The sequence below is a fragment of the Cornus florida genome, unplaced genomic scaffold (genome assembly GCF_030987335.1).
Source record: "Cornus florida cultivar Cherokee Brave unplaced genomic scaffold, ASM3098733v1 CherokeeBrave_3.0.0_Hap2_Chr01, whole genome shotgun sequence".
Classification (NCBI taxonomy): domain Eukaryota; kingdom Viridiplantae; phylum Streptophyta; class Magnoliopsida; order Cornales; family Cornaceae; genus Cornus; species Cornus florida.
Genome location: NW_026775571.1, coordinates 95,766,943 through 95,781,246, shown reverse-complemented (window position 1 = coordinate 95,781,246; position 14,304 = coordinate 95,766,943). Strand labels below are relative to the sequence as shown.

At 36.3% G+C, this 14,304-nt stretch overlaps 2 protein-coding genes across 4 annotated transcripts in view; both read left to right on the top strand.

Annotated features, from left to right (window-relative positions):
- Positions 1-257: 257 nt before the first annotated feature.
- Positions 258-14,304, top strand: part of LOC132307637 (cysteine-rich receptor-like protein kinase 10) — a 51,698-nt gene continuing 37,651 nt past the window's right edge. Inside the window, exons 1-7 of one of the 2 annotated variants that reach the window (XM_059805450.1) lie at positions 260-1,142; positions 1,380-1,517; positions 1,627-1,748; positions 2,274-2,484; positions 2,806-3,043; positions 3,334-3,484; positions 3,605-4,097. In XM_059805450.1, the coding sequence (XP_059661433.1) occupies positions 347-1,142; positions 1,380-1,517; positions 1,627-1,748; positions 2,274-2,484; positions 2,806-3,043; positions 3,334-3,484; positions 3,605-3,934 (1,986 nt within the window). In that variant the 5' untranslated portion in view covers positions 260-346 and the 3' untranslated portion in view covers positions 3,935-4,097. Of the gene's footprint in view, positions 1,143-1,379; positions 1,518-1,626; positions 1,749-2,273; positions 2,485-2,805; positions 3,044-3,333; positions 3,485-3,604; positions 4,098-14,304 lie in introns of those variants that run through there. The other variant, XM_059805468.1, reaches the window with a different exon arrangement.
- On the top strand, positions 6,772-12,565 carry LOC132307611 (cysteine-rich receptor-like protein kinase 10). 2 transcript variants are annotated; one of them, XM_059805430.1, is made up of 8 exons: positions 6,772-7,772; positions 8,612-8,749; positions 8,871-8,992; positions 9,854-10,064; positions 10,386-10,623; positions 10,910-11,060; positions 11,178-11,512; positions 12,053-12,565. In XM_059805430.1, the coding sequence occupies exons 1-7, from the start codon at positions 6,956-6,958 to the stop codon at positions 11,505-11,507; spliced, it is 2,007 nt and encodes a 668-aa protein (XP_059661413.1). In that variant the 5' UTR covers positions 6,772-6,955; the 3' UTR covers positions 11,508-11,512; positions 12,053-12,565. The 2 variants fall into 2 exon arrangements, with proteins under 2 accessions (XP_059661413.1, XP_059661407.1); XM_059805424.1 differs by lacking the exon at positions 12,053-12,565 and having other exon boundaries at positions 11,178-11,682.

Genomic DNA, 14,304 nt, shown 5'->3' with positions numbered 1-14,304 from the left:
GTCTTTTGGATCCACTGTGCGCTTAAAGAATGCTTTATGATTCACACAAAATAACCCAATAAACCAAGCCCAAAATGGGTCACCCTTTTCTTAAATGCAAGAAAAGTTCCAACATATCATCAATATTCGACACCTGTCCTCATCAATGTCTTTAGTTTCTGCAACCAAACAATGTCAGTGCTCTACGTCTTGGGGCTAAAAATCAAAATTGCTTTATCACCGCCATGAATAAGTCTTCCTTAACCGCCCTTTGCACATTCACCACTCATTTCTGAATCCGCTAAATCTGATTTGGATAAGCCAAACCCCTTTCTGTATGCCCAAAAAAAAAGTCTGATCACCCACAATGCCTTTCTTCAATAACTTCACAGCCCTTCTCTCTCTTTGCTTGCTCATCCTCACCACTAAAATTAGCTCCGAACCTCTTTCAAGTTACTGCCCAAATACAACCACTTTCACTCCTAACACCACCTACCACACCAATCTCAATCTCCTCCTCTCCAACCTCTCCTCCAACGCCACCACACCCGACAACGGATTCTATACCACCACCGCCGGTCGCAGCCCCAACACAGTCCACGGCCTCTTTCTATGCCGGGGCGATGTTAGCACCGATCAATGTCACAATTGTGTCAAAACTGCAAGTCAAGAAATCCTACAAGAGTGTCCCAATAGGACCGTTGCCACGGTTTGGTATGACGAGTGCTTATTGCGTTATTCAAGCAGAAACATCTTCTCCACAATGGACACATCTGTTTGGATTATTCTGCCCAACTCTACGAATGTGAGCGAGGAACCTGACCGGTTTATGGAGCTGTTGGCGAGCACAATGAATGAGTTAGCGGCTTGGGCAGAGATAGACCGGTCAGGTAAGAAATTTGGTGCTAAAGAAGCTAACTTCACAGCGGTTCAGAAGCTGTATGGGCTTGTGCAGTGCACACCGGACTTGTCTACCGATGATTGCAACACCTGCTTTCGAGATGCTATAGCACGTCTTCCAAGTTGCTGCGGCGGAAAGCAGGGTGGAAGAGTTCTGTTTCCGAGCTGTAATATTCGCTACGAGACTCACCCTTTCTTCAATATCTCTGCCTCTACTCCAGTGCCTGCGCCAGTTCTTCCTCCTCCTCCGGGTTCTAGTACAGGTAAATATGAACTCATAGAGTCATGAATTTGTTGGTAGTATAATGTATAAGCCATTGCTGGAGTGATCAAAATTGATAACAATGCACTGGAGAGGGTCTGGATTGCATAAACACTTTAACATATTATATTACCCTTTAGTCTTACTATTTTATTTATTTTGTTGTCTACAAAATCAAGGAAAATATTATTTGTTCATAGAGGATTTCCAATCAAGCAGTTTTCTTTCTTTGGTGCAGTAAAAGGAGGAACCTCAACGGGGGTAATTATTGGCACTGTTGTGGCAGTAGTTGTGGTAGCGGTGCTCTTTTCCGTTGGCGTATGGTGCAAAGTGATGAAAACAAGGAAGGAATACAATAACATTAGAGAGGAATCTGGTAATACAAAAAGAAGAAAGAATCCAACTGCACTTGTTTAAACCAAATTTGCTTTTTCCAGTATGACAAATACTGATGTCAATAATACATTTCATTTTTGATTGTGTAGTTGGGGATGATATCACAACATTACAGTCCTTGTCATATGATTTTGGAACAATTGAAGCAGCCACAAATAATTTCTCTCATCAAAACAAAATTGGTGAAGGTGGATTTGGTGTGGTTTATAAGGTAAGTGGTTAGTGCCTGTACTTTATGTCAAGGATAACTACCAAATTATATGGTTCAGAACCCATGTTTACTGAAGTATGAAAAACTAGTTGGACCAATTCCATTTACATAAACTTTCAGCTGTATATACTTTGTTAAAGACCAAAACCCCAATTGCCAAGACACATCGATTTGTAATTTTGGCGTACAAAAAATTATGCACTGGTTCATAAATTTATCAATGTGTATGTTCAAATTTACAGATTGGAACATAAAGTAGGGATGTCCAAGTTTTCACTCATTCGGTAATTTAGTACCACAGTCCAAAATATACATACTGGTGCATGGGACAATAACATCTTATGAATTAGTCCTCATCTTATGAATTGTTCACAGTTTTGTAATTTAAGGAACAAAAGTCAATACTTATATAGTTCGTCCTTGATTTTAAGTATGCCAAATTCAGACACTCCAAAACTTTACAGATTAATGAAGTTTTAGATAAAATATTCAATAATTGATTATCATTATAACATAAATACACAGGGTACACTTTCAAGTGGACAAGAGATAGCTGTGAAGAGACTATCCAAAAGGTCCGGACAAGGTGCAGAAGAATTCAAGAATGAAGTTGTATTGGTAGCCAAGCTTCAACACAGAAATCTAGTTAGACTGCTGGGATTCTGCTTGGAAAGAGAAGAAAAGTTGCTTATCTATGAATACGTCCCCAACAAAAGCCTTGACTATATCCTATTTGGTTTGGCCCATCTTTAAAAATTTATCCAGTTATTGAATTTATCTATTTTTTTTATGTTCTACTACTTACAAATACATTATCTCCATAACACCCTATTTGAATTAGCAAACAAAAAAATTGGATCTTAAATAAACATATATACTGTGTATATAGATGTTCTAAAGGCCAAGAAATAGTTTATTTATTTTGGGTTTCTATATTGTGAGTCATGGCATTAAGTACACTGCATTTGTATGATTGTTAAAAATAAATAAAAATATTGTTATGAAATCTAAGTTCTCTCTATTCTAACTCTGAATATTTATTATGATCAATGTATAGATCCGGCAAAACGAGTTCAGTTGGATTGGTCAAGACGTTACAAGATTATAGGAGGCATTGCACGTGGAATTCTTTATCTTCATGAAGATTCTCGACTTAGAATTATACATCGTGATCTCAAGGCTAGTAATATACTTTTAGATGAAGATATGAGTGCAAAAATTTCAGATTTTGGCATGGCAAGGATTTTTGGCGTGAATCAAACTCAAGGAAATACGAAAAGAATCGTTGGGACATAGTGAGTTTTCCAATCCCAAAATCCCCAGCTTCATTCTATCCCATAGTTTGAATTAACAGATAAAGAATGTCTAATCTCAACTAGAAGTTAGGTGGGGAAGAAAAAGCCAAAGGTCATTTTGATAATCCCACACTTCTTCGACTCAGACAAAACAGCTAGCTTCCTTCTAACAAGTACTAGTCTGTGCTTTAATTGTTGCTTATGCATTGCATTATCAAATGTTTAGCTTTACTATTAAGTGTCAAACATACTTTGTTGTTGTATTCTTGAATTGATGTGTTGGATTACAGTGGTTACATGTCTCCAGAGTATGCAATGCGCGGACAATTCTCTGTAAAGTCTGATGTGTTCAGTTTTGGAGTACTAATTCTAGAGATCATAACCGGCAAGAAAAATAGTAATTTCAATGAATCAGATGGTGCCAGAGACCTTCTGAGCTTTGTGAGTGCAAAACTGAATATTAAATTTGTTATTTTTGTTTGTTAATATCAATATGAGCATTGCAACGTGCATTTAGGGACAAAACACATCTTTTAAACATCAATTGACAAATTGTCACAGGCTTGGAAACATTGGAAGAATGGAACATCCATGGAATTGTTGGATCCAATTCTGGCAGATTCAAATTCAAGAAATGAAGTCATTAGATGCATCCATATTGGCTTATTGTGTGTTCAAGAAGATGTGGATGCCAGGCCCTCCATGGCATCTGTGGTTGTTATGCTCAACAGTTATTCTGTTACTCTAAAATTGCCCCATCATCCTCCGATCTTTGGCCGTAGCGAAACCGGGTCGACCATACCAAAAGTGCTGGAGTCAGATCAATCTACAAGCCAGTCAGTCCAATGGTCTTTGATTGAAGCCTCAATTACTGAACTACACCCTAGATAATGTTAGAAAAGTAAGTGTATGCTGTAAAGAGTGAAATAAATAAATTCAAGGTCACAGGATCTGAATGTGTATATATATCATCAGAGATTGAGAGATTTGCATTTGTACTCACCTATTGCTAATTTTAAAATTTTCAGCATGTTTCATTACTTGTCAAACAAAATCCCATTTTCCATCTCTAATTACTGCACAAATGCATCTTTGACTCTCCTAACAGGACCTATCATGGAAATTATTGATCGAATGTCCTCCTATCTGCTCTTTCTCTGTGATTTACTAATCAATTTCCTGAAATATCGCTATAGGCGCATCACCATCATTAAATCCCACTTTACTTTACTAGTGTAGTGGGATTACTAGTGTTGACGCTAAAATCATCGATTCTAATTTTGTATGTTGCGGGAGTGCCAGAACTAATTGTATGGTTCAAGTCTATTTAGTCAACGATAGTCTCTTTGAGGATTTTGACTTCCATACAATTATAGGAGAAAGAGAACAAATATACTCCTTCGTGAGTTCAATTTGCCTTAATTAGTGAGATAATAGAAAGGGGAGAAGATATAGATATAGAAGGAGATTGAGAGAAAGAGAGATAGAAAGAGATCCTATAAAAAGAGATTGAGAGAGAGAAAGAAAGAAATAGCAAGGTTGTTGTGAAGACCCCATGGGCGGGTGCGAGACACTGATAGGCGGCTACCACACTGGCGAGTTACGGGTGCACAATCCTACATCGCCTGGGAAAGGAAAAGGTGAAGTGTTTATATGTAGGTGTGTCATTATAATTGGTATATATAAGGCCTTTTAGGGTAAAACTCAAGAGCAAAACTATGCGGGCGCAGATCCAAAGTGGACAATATCATACCATGTAGTGGAGTGAGTCATTACAAATTGCATCAGAGCCTGACCTAGCCGGAATTGTGCCGACGGGGACATCGGGCCTCCAAGGGGGGTGGATTGTGATAGACTCTGTGGGCAAGTGTGCCGGCGAGATAATAATACTTCGTAAAACAAACTCCTAACCATTTCAGTCCAAATTATAGCCACGTCACTGCCCAGTAATTCTACCGGATGTTCCACTTCAAACCATTGCTTACTCCCACGTCAATGCCCCGAAAATTCAAATTACACCCATTGTATCAAGTTGAGCATCTCAACGGGAACAACACACGTCTTTTTAACTTCAATTGTCACAGGCTTGGAAACATTAGAGGGATGGAACACCCATGGAATTGATGGATCCAACACTGGCAGATTCTCATTCAAGCAAGGAAGTCATGAGATGCATCCACATTGGCTTACTGTGTGTTCAAGAAGATGAGGATGCCAGGCCCTCCATGGCATCCGTGGTTCTTATGCTCAACCGTTATTCCGTTACCCTACAATTGCCACAACATCCTCCTATCTTTGGCGGTAGCGGAACTGACTCGAGCATACCAAAAGGGCTGGAGTCAGATCAATATACAAGCAAGTCTGTCCAATGGTCTTTGAATGAAGCATCGATTACTGAACTACACCCTAGATAATGTAAGTTAAATAAGTGTATGCTATAAAGTGTGAAATTAATAAATTCAACGTCACAGACTATGAATGTATCGTCAGAGGTTTAGAGATTAGCATTTGTACTCACCTATTGCTATTTTTTGAATTTTCAGCATTACTAGTCAAACAAAAACCCCATTTTGACATATAATCACTCCAAAAATGCATCCCTTACTCTCCTAACAGGACCTATCGGGGCAATATTGAACGGATGTCCTCCTATCTTCTCTTTCCTCTTATTTACTAATCAAGTTCCCGAAATAACACTAAAGGTGTATAACCATCATTAAATCCTAAAGGACATATATGCAAATGAAAATTATTTTGTTTGGAACAAACAAAATTTGAAAGAGTTAACGTAAATGAGATATTATACTATTTTGAATATGCCATTAAGAAATGATTGGATTTTATGAAATTTGAAAATTACTAAGGACTTGTTTGATTATTAGAAAACATTTTTTTTCCCTAAAGAATAACAAATAAGAACTAAATTTTATCATTTACTCAGTGCTTTTCTTATTTTAACATTTTAAATTCGGTCAGTGCCACCCTTATATTTTAACATTATAAATTTGAAATGCATGTAATGGATTTCGTTTCAAAATTTTTTAATTTTTTTTAAGGTCCAAATATACAATGTGTTACTGTTGGTTCCCTTGTGAGGAAAGATATTACACCGCATGGAGATACTTGCACTAAAAATAATTAATTGTTACTCAAAGAATTAGTTTCAAAGGAATCAAGGGGCCGAGTCAGTGTATGCCCGGGGCACTTGCCCTCCTTATATAATATATATAGTAATTTTTTTATTTTTCATATATGTATATAAAAAATTTATGTAATGCCCCCTTAAAATTATTAATTTTTTAAAATTTAATATTTCAGTTAAAGCATGAAACTAAAAAAAAAAATTTGTGAGGTTGAACGAGATGTCATATATTTTATTTTGTCACTTAATACAAAGTTGGCAACCCTCCACTAAATTTTTGGAGACCACTAATCCTTTCATGATACATTTGCTTTTATTCTCATAAATAAGAATTATCAAATCAAAGGAATAGATTTTAAAAATTAAAGCGTGGCTTTGCATCTTCTTGATCCACTATGTTGGTTAAAAATTAAAATTTGGTAATGATTCAGATAACCCAAATGACCAAGGCAAAAATGGGTGACCCCTTTTCTTGGTGCGATGTGCAAAGAAAATTCCAACCTATCATATCCATTCCACTCCTATCCTCATCAATTATGTCATCACTCTCTCATTATTTTCTACAACGAACAATCTGGTAAAAATTCCAAACTAAAAATCATAATTGCTTTATTGACTCCAATCAATCGAGTCTTTCTAAGCCGCCTCAACCCTTAACACCTTCACCACTCATTTCCTGTGAACTTATATCTCAATCTGATCGATTTTGATAAACCAAACAACCTCTTTCTATGCCCAAATCCAAGCAAGAGATTGATTGATCACCCACTATGCCTTCCTTTAATATCTCCATAGCCCTTCTCTACTTTCTTTGCTTGCTTAGCCTCCTCACCACTAAAAGCAGCTCCCAACCTCTTTCAGATTACTGTCCAAACACCACGACTTACAGCACTACTCTTAACAGCACCTACCATGCCAATCTCAATCTCCTCCTCTCCAACCTCTCCTCCAACGCCACCAAACCCGACACCGGATTCTATAGCATCATCGCCGGTCGCAGCCCCAATGCCGTCTACGGCCTCTTTCTATGCCGGGGCGATGTCACCACCGATCAATGTCACGATTGTGTCCGAAATGCAAGTCAAGAGATACTGCAGCGGTGTCCCAACAGGACAGAGGCCGTGATTTGGTATGACTTTTGCTTATTACGTTACTCCAACAGAAATATCTTCTCCATTGCGGACTCATCAGTTTGGATAACTATGTGGAACCAACAAAATGTGACCAACGAGCCTGTGCGGTTTATGGAGGTGATGGGGAACGCAATGAACGAGTTAGCGACTCGGGCAGCAAGTGGCGGGTCAGGTAAGAAGTTTGCAGTCCAAGAGACCAACTTCACAGTGTTTCAGAAGATATATTCACTTGTGCAGTGCACACCGGACCTGTCTACTAATGATTGCAACACCTGCCTTCAAGATGGCATTAGCAAAATTCCAGGTTGCTGCGACAGAAAGCAGGGGGGGAGAGTAATATTTCCGAGCTGTAATGTTCGCTACGAGACTTACCCTTTCTTCAATGTCACTGCCTCTACACCACCGGTGCCTACACCACCGATTCTTTCTCCTCCTCCTCCTCCAATTTCTACTGGTATGAACTTCACATCCCACATACCTTAATTATAACCTTATACTACTAAAATTGAAGACATTGCTTAAAGAACCTCATGTCATGACATTTATACTATGTTCCATTGCATATAATAGCTGCCTTAGAATTCGAATTGGAGATAATTTTATTAATAATTGGAATTGGAGATAATTTAATTAGAAGAAAACTTAGTTTGATGCACCAATTCCATGCAACCAAACATAGGATAACTGAAATTTGTTCAGTGCATAATTTATTAGAATTAATTTGGTGGCGATCACAATATTACCAGTGCACATGAGAGGATCTGAATTCGATATATGACCCTTACCATCAGGCACGGACCCAACATAGAACCAGTGGGGTGGATTATTTATTTTTTCTTTTTATACCTCAAATTTTTTGAAATTTATGAAGATGTCTCTACTAAAATTATAATTCGCCCGCACTGGATTCTTTTTTTTTTTTTTTGGCATTTTATACTTTAAAATTTTTGAGAATTTTTGAAAATGCCCCCACTAAAATTATAATTCTCCCCATTGATTTATTATTATTATTATTATTTTTTGCATCTTATACCTTAAATTTTTTAAAATTTATGAAAAAAAAAAAAAAACAATTGGAATTACAAAATAGACTCACTATATAAGTTTGCCCCCACAAATTAAAAGACCGCCCCTCACAAAATTTTTTGGGTCACTTAATGTATAGCACTTTCATCTTATTTTATTTTTTATTTTTTTTTTGGGGTATGAAACATAGTCTACCAAATTAATTTCATCAAGGGAATATTATTTGTTCATATGGAATTTTCAATCAAGTAGTTTTCTTTGATGCAGGAAATGGGGGAATCTCAACCGGAGTAATTATTGCCATTGTTGTCCCAGTAGTCGTGGCAGTGCTGCTCTTGTCTGTTGGCTTCTGGTGCATAGCGAAGAAAGCAAGGAAGAAATCCAATACAGTCAGAAAGGAATCTGGTAATACACATACACGGAAAATATATATATAGATATCCAACTGCACTTGTGTAAACCAAATTTACTTTTTCAGTGTCAGAAATATTACTGATTTCAATACATTTGGTGGTTGATCGTGTAGCTGAGGATGATATCACAACAGTACAGTCCTTGTCATTTGATTTTGCAACAATTGAAGAAGCTACAAATAACTTCTCTGATGACAACAAAATTGGCCAAGGTGGATTTGGTGCCGTTTATAAGGTAAATGGTTTGTATAAAACTGTACTTTATTTCAAGGATAGCTATGAAATTATGTGGTTCAGCACCCATGTTTACTGAACTATGAAAAACAAGTTGAACCAATTCCATTTATAAAATTTTCATAGAATAATTACCAAACCCCATTTGCAAATACATATCAATTTGAAATTTTGGATATAAAATATTCGTTCAAATTTAAAGATTGGTACATGAAGTTAGGAAGTGATGTTCAAGTTTTTCTCTGTCTAAAGATTGGTACATGAAGTTAGGAAGTGATGCTCAAGTTTTTCTATGTCTATAAGATTGTTACATAAAGTTATGATGATCAAGTTTTCACTCAGAATTTAGGACCGTTGATGATTCTGCTTTTATTTATTTATTTATTTATTTTTTTTTTTGCTGATTTTGAATCTTTTGCATCCTTTTCTAGTTTTTATATGTTCCAATTTAAAGATTCGAACATAAAGTTCTGAAGTGATGATAAAATTTTCACTCATAATTTAGGACCAGAGTCCCTAATGCGGGGCAAAAGTTTGGTACCAGTGTGGATGTTTATGCCCAAATATGTATACTAGTAGCATCTTATGAATTAGTACTATGTTTATGCTCACATTTCAGAACCACAACATTTTATACGATTAGCTATAGTATTTCCACAAACAGTGGAAGTTCATAGTTCTCACAAATTCATGGATGTAGACCACTTTGATTGTTCACAGTTTGGTAATTTAAGTACCAAAAGTCCATATTTATGTATTCTCCCTTGATTTTAATTATGCCACATTCAGGCACTCCAAAACATTACAAGGCAGATAAAACATTCAATAATTGATTATCATATTATTACATATATATGCGCAGGGCACACTTGCAGATGGACAAGAGATAGCTGTGAAGAGACTGTCCAAAAGATCCAGACAAGGTGCACAAGAATTTAAGAATGAGGTTGTATTGGTAGCCAAGCTTCAACACAGAAATCTAGTGAGACTGCTGGGATTCTGCTTGGAAGGAGAAGAAAAATTACTTGTCTATGAATTCGTCCCCAACAAAAGCCTTGACTATTTCCTATTTGGTTTTGTTCATCTCTAAAAATTTATCTATTTTTGTCTTATGTTCTACATGACAACACATTATCTGAATTTGCAAACAGAAAAAAAAGAAAAAAAAGAAAAAAAAGAAAAAAAGGGTATCTTAAATAAACATATATATTGATGTTCAAATGCCCTACAAAATGTTGATTTATTATGGGTTCCAAACATTGTGAGTCATAGTATAATGTACACTAGATTCGTCTATTTGCTGAATCACATTTTTATTTAGTATTATGAAATCTAAATTCTTGATTCTAACTTGAATTTTTTTTTTTTTTTTTTTGATCATGATTAATGTATAGATCCGGTTAAGCAACTTCAGTTGGATTGGATGAAACGTTACAAGATTATAGGAGGCATTGCACGTGGAATTTTGTATCTTCATGAAGATTCTCGACTTAGAATAATACATCGTGATCTTAAGGCTAGCAATGTACTTTTAGATGAAAATATGAATGCCAAAATTTCAGATTTTGGCATGGCAAGGATTTTTGGTGTGGATCAAACTCAAGGAAATACGAGTAGAATCGTTGGGACATAGTAAGTTTTGAACCCCAGACATCCCTTGCTTCTTTCTTTCCCAAAGTATGCATTAATGAATTCAGAATGCCTAATCTCAATTAGCACTTATTGGAGGCCAAAAAAAAAAGAAGGGTAAAGGTCATTTTGATAATTCAAACAGTGTCTGCTTTAATTGTTGCTTTTCCATTAACTTTTGTGCATTCCATCACCAAATGTTTTGCTTTACTATGAAGTACTGTCAAATAGACTTTGTTGTTGTGTTCTTAACTTCTTACGTTGTTGTACCAATGATGCTGGGTTGCAGTGGTTACATGTCTCCAGAATATGCAATGCATGGACAATTTTCTGTGAAGTCTGATGTGTTCAGTTTTGGAGTCCTAATTCTAGAGATGATAACTGGCAGGAAAAATAGTAGTTTCTATCAATCCGATGGTGTTGGAGACCTTTTGGGCCATGTGAGTGCAAACTGAATGTTACAAATGTTATTCTTCTTTGTCAATATCAATATGAGCATCTCAGCATGCATTTAGGAGCAACACATCTTTTTAACATCAATTAACAAATTGTCACAGGCTTGGAAACATTGGAGGGATGGAACACCCTTGGAATTGATGGATCCAACTCTAACAGATTCTTATTCAAGAAATGAAGTCATTAGATGCATCCATATTGGCTTATTGTGTGTTCAAGAAGATGTGGATGCCAGACCCTCTATGGCAACTGTGGTTCTTATGCTCAATAGTTATTCTGTTACTCTACAATTGCCTCGACATCCTCCGGTCTTTGGCCGTAGCAGAACCAAGGCGACCATACCAAAAGGGCTGGAGTCAGATCAATCTACAAGCAAGTCAGTCCAATGGTCTGTGAATGAAGCATCAATTACTGAACTACACCCTAGATAGTTAAGGTTAGAAACCAAGACACTTATTAAAAATTCCTCTTCAAAGTTTAATGTGAGCTTTCGATCACATCACAATAGATAGCCTTTTCCTAAACAAAGAATTAAGCAATTTTAAAAAATTTCTTTTCTTTTTATGCTGAGTAATCTTTTTTTTTTTTTTTTTTTTTTTTTTTTTTAAGCTCCTATTATTATGTTTTTTTTTTTTTTCAGACAATAGCTTTTATACCTTTTGTGATCAATAATATCCTAGTCAACAATTCAAATATTTTCAATCAAATTTTCCAAAGATGGACCAGTATGCTATGAAATGTGAAATGAATAAATTCAAGCCCACGTGATATGAATGTATCAGCTGAGGTTGAGAGATTAGTATTTGTACAGACCTATTGCTTAAGTCTTGAATTTTCTGCTTGTTACATGACTTGTCAAACAAAAACCAACATTGCACATTCAATGGAAAGTTCAACATGTTCTGTTTGAATGCCAAATTGAGCACTAGAAGTAAATTACAATTCTATTCTGACTTTTCTATGACTACCATTCCAGGTAGCACAAGTTACATTAGAAGACTTTGTGTGTGATGGTGGTAAAACTGGAAGAAATTTAAGTCCTTTCCTGGAAATTGATCATATGCTTTCTTCAATTAGTTCAGACCATAGTGCTCAAGAGGCTGACTTGGTCAACATGACTTAAAATTGTGGTTTCTCGATGCTTAGAATTTTCCTTGGGTTGTCCAGTGTCTCAATCTGTATCAATTTTTGTATCACGTATATATTACGTTGTCTGTTTGTCTTGACCACTCCCATCAGTGTCAGCTTTTGTTTGATTTTGAAAAGTCTTAGACGTGTCATCCGGAATGAACATATTTTTCATAGATTTTTTTGGCTACATTTTGCAGCCAATTTATTGCTGCTAGCAAGGATTGAGCACACGACTTGTAACGCAGTCAGAATTGACCAAATAGTTTAGGGTATAGCCCAAAAGCTAGATAAATTATTGGGAGTCATGTTATTGTTAGAGATGTGAGAATTTAAATTTTGCAATAATTTATAAGAATCAGATATGAACTAGATAAAGCCTGCATTATTGGAGAACATCAGAGGGCCTTTGTTAAGCCACGTCTAGAATTTCAAGAATCAATTGAGTTCAAAGCAATTGAATAATCATACTGGTCTATAAATTATTATTTTTGATTCAGCCATTATCTAAAACTATGTTTGTATGATCACGAAAAAGAGGTTTAGAGTTCTTTTTAAGAGGGCATAACAAGATGTGGCTACTGGGATTCGGCCACAACGTGGAATTCTTACAACAAAACTACAGCCACATAGTGGCTACAAAAGTGCGCGTCAAAATTCAACATATACAAGTCAAGAAATCACGAATTTTTGTGTATTCACGTATAATTTACAAGATTCAAGTTTCAACATTAATATAATCATGTGTTACATTTGATATAAGCCTAAAATATCATACATGACCAAGGATTACAGTGTAGTGAAATTTTCTTTACATTCCAAAGTAAAAGGGTGATGGTTCAAGTCTTGTATAATTAAGGATAATTTATACAAACTTCCTCTATGGTTTGTCATAATTACAGGCGATACCCTTCCTGTTACGAAAATTACGCAGACTTTCCTTACTTTTTAAAATATCTTACACGGATCTTCCTTCAGTTACGGTCAACGCCAGTCTATATAATTAAATAAATATTATATTTAAAAGATAGATAGATATATATATATATATATATATAGCCTTCATCTGGTTTAGTTGGTGATGGCGGTGAGTATCTATGACGGCGGCGAGGATCTGTGACGGCGACGGGTTGTGGTGGTGGGTATCTGTGATGGCGACGGGTTGTGGTGGTGGGTTTGAGATGGTGAAGCTGTGAGATGGCGACGGCAAGGCTGTGAGATGGCGACAGTGAGGATCTGTGACGGTGAGGATCTGTGATGGCGGCGAGGATCTGTGGCGCGACAGGTTGTGGTGGTGGGTTTGAGACGGTGAGGCTGTGAGATGGCGACAGTGAGGATCTGGGACGGCGAGGTTGTGAGACAATCTAATTTCCGGCGAGCTTGGACCTGAAAGTTCCGGCCGAAGGTGGGTACGATTCCTCCAGCACTGCAAGAGAATTTGGACTAGAAACATGAATTTGCTGATCTAGTGTGAGAAAGTGATTGGTCATCTCTTGAAATACACATCATGTGAAACTTAGGCACCAGAGACCAGACCATATGGTCTACCACATCTATATATATATATATATATATATATATATATATATTACCATCAAAATGATATCATGATATATATACTATGATAGACTAAGATCATTAGATTTACTGCTCCCAAAAATATATAATTAATTTACCTTTTAATTGCTATACCATTTATGACACAACATTTTTTCTTGTTTCAGTAAATTATGATTCCACATACTTTCTGCAGGTTTATTGTCTTTCAATGAAGTGCCATAAGGATCACTGGTCATTCTTTTTCTTGTTCCTAGTTGACTAGAAACATGAACTAGGGCGCCACCAATTTCCATTCAAAACGATCACAAATTTCCAAAACACAGAGAAAAAAAAAAAAAAAACAAAAAAAAAAAATCTAGATTGCTGAACTTTTAACAAACTTGGAATCCGAAAGTGAAAAAAAAAAATTTGTGAATTCAGAGTTTCTATAGATTTATCATCTTCTCTCTCTTTCGCCGGTGGCTATTGTTTGACGCCGACAAGTATTTCCAACGCCGGTGAGCTTTTCTATTTTCAGTGGTAGTCTCTTCAAATTGGTAT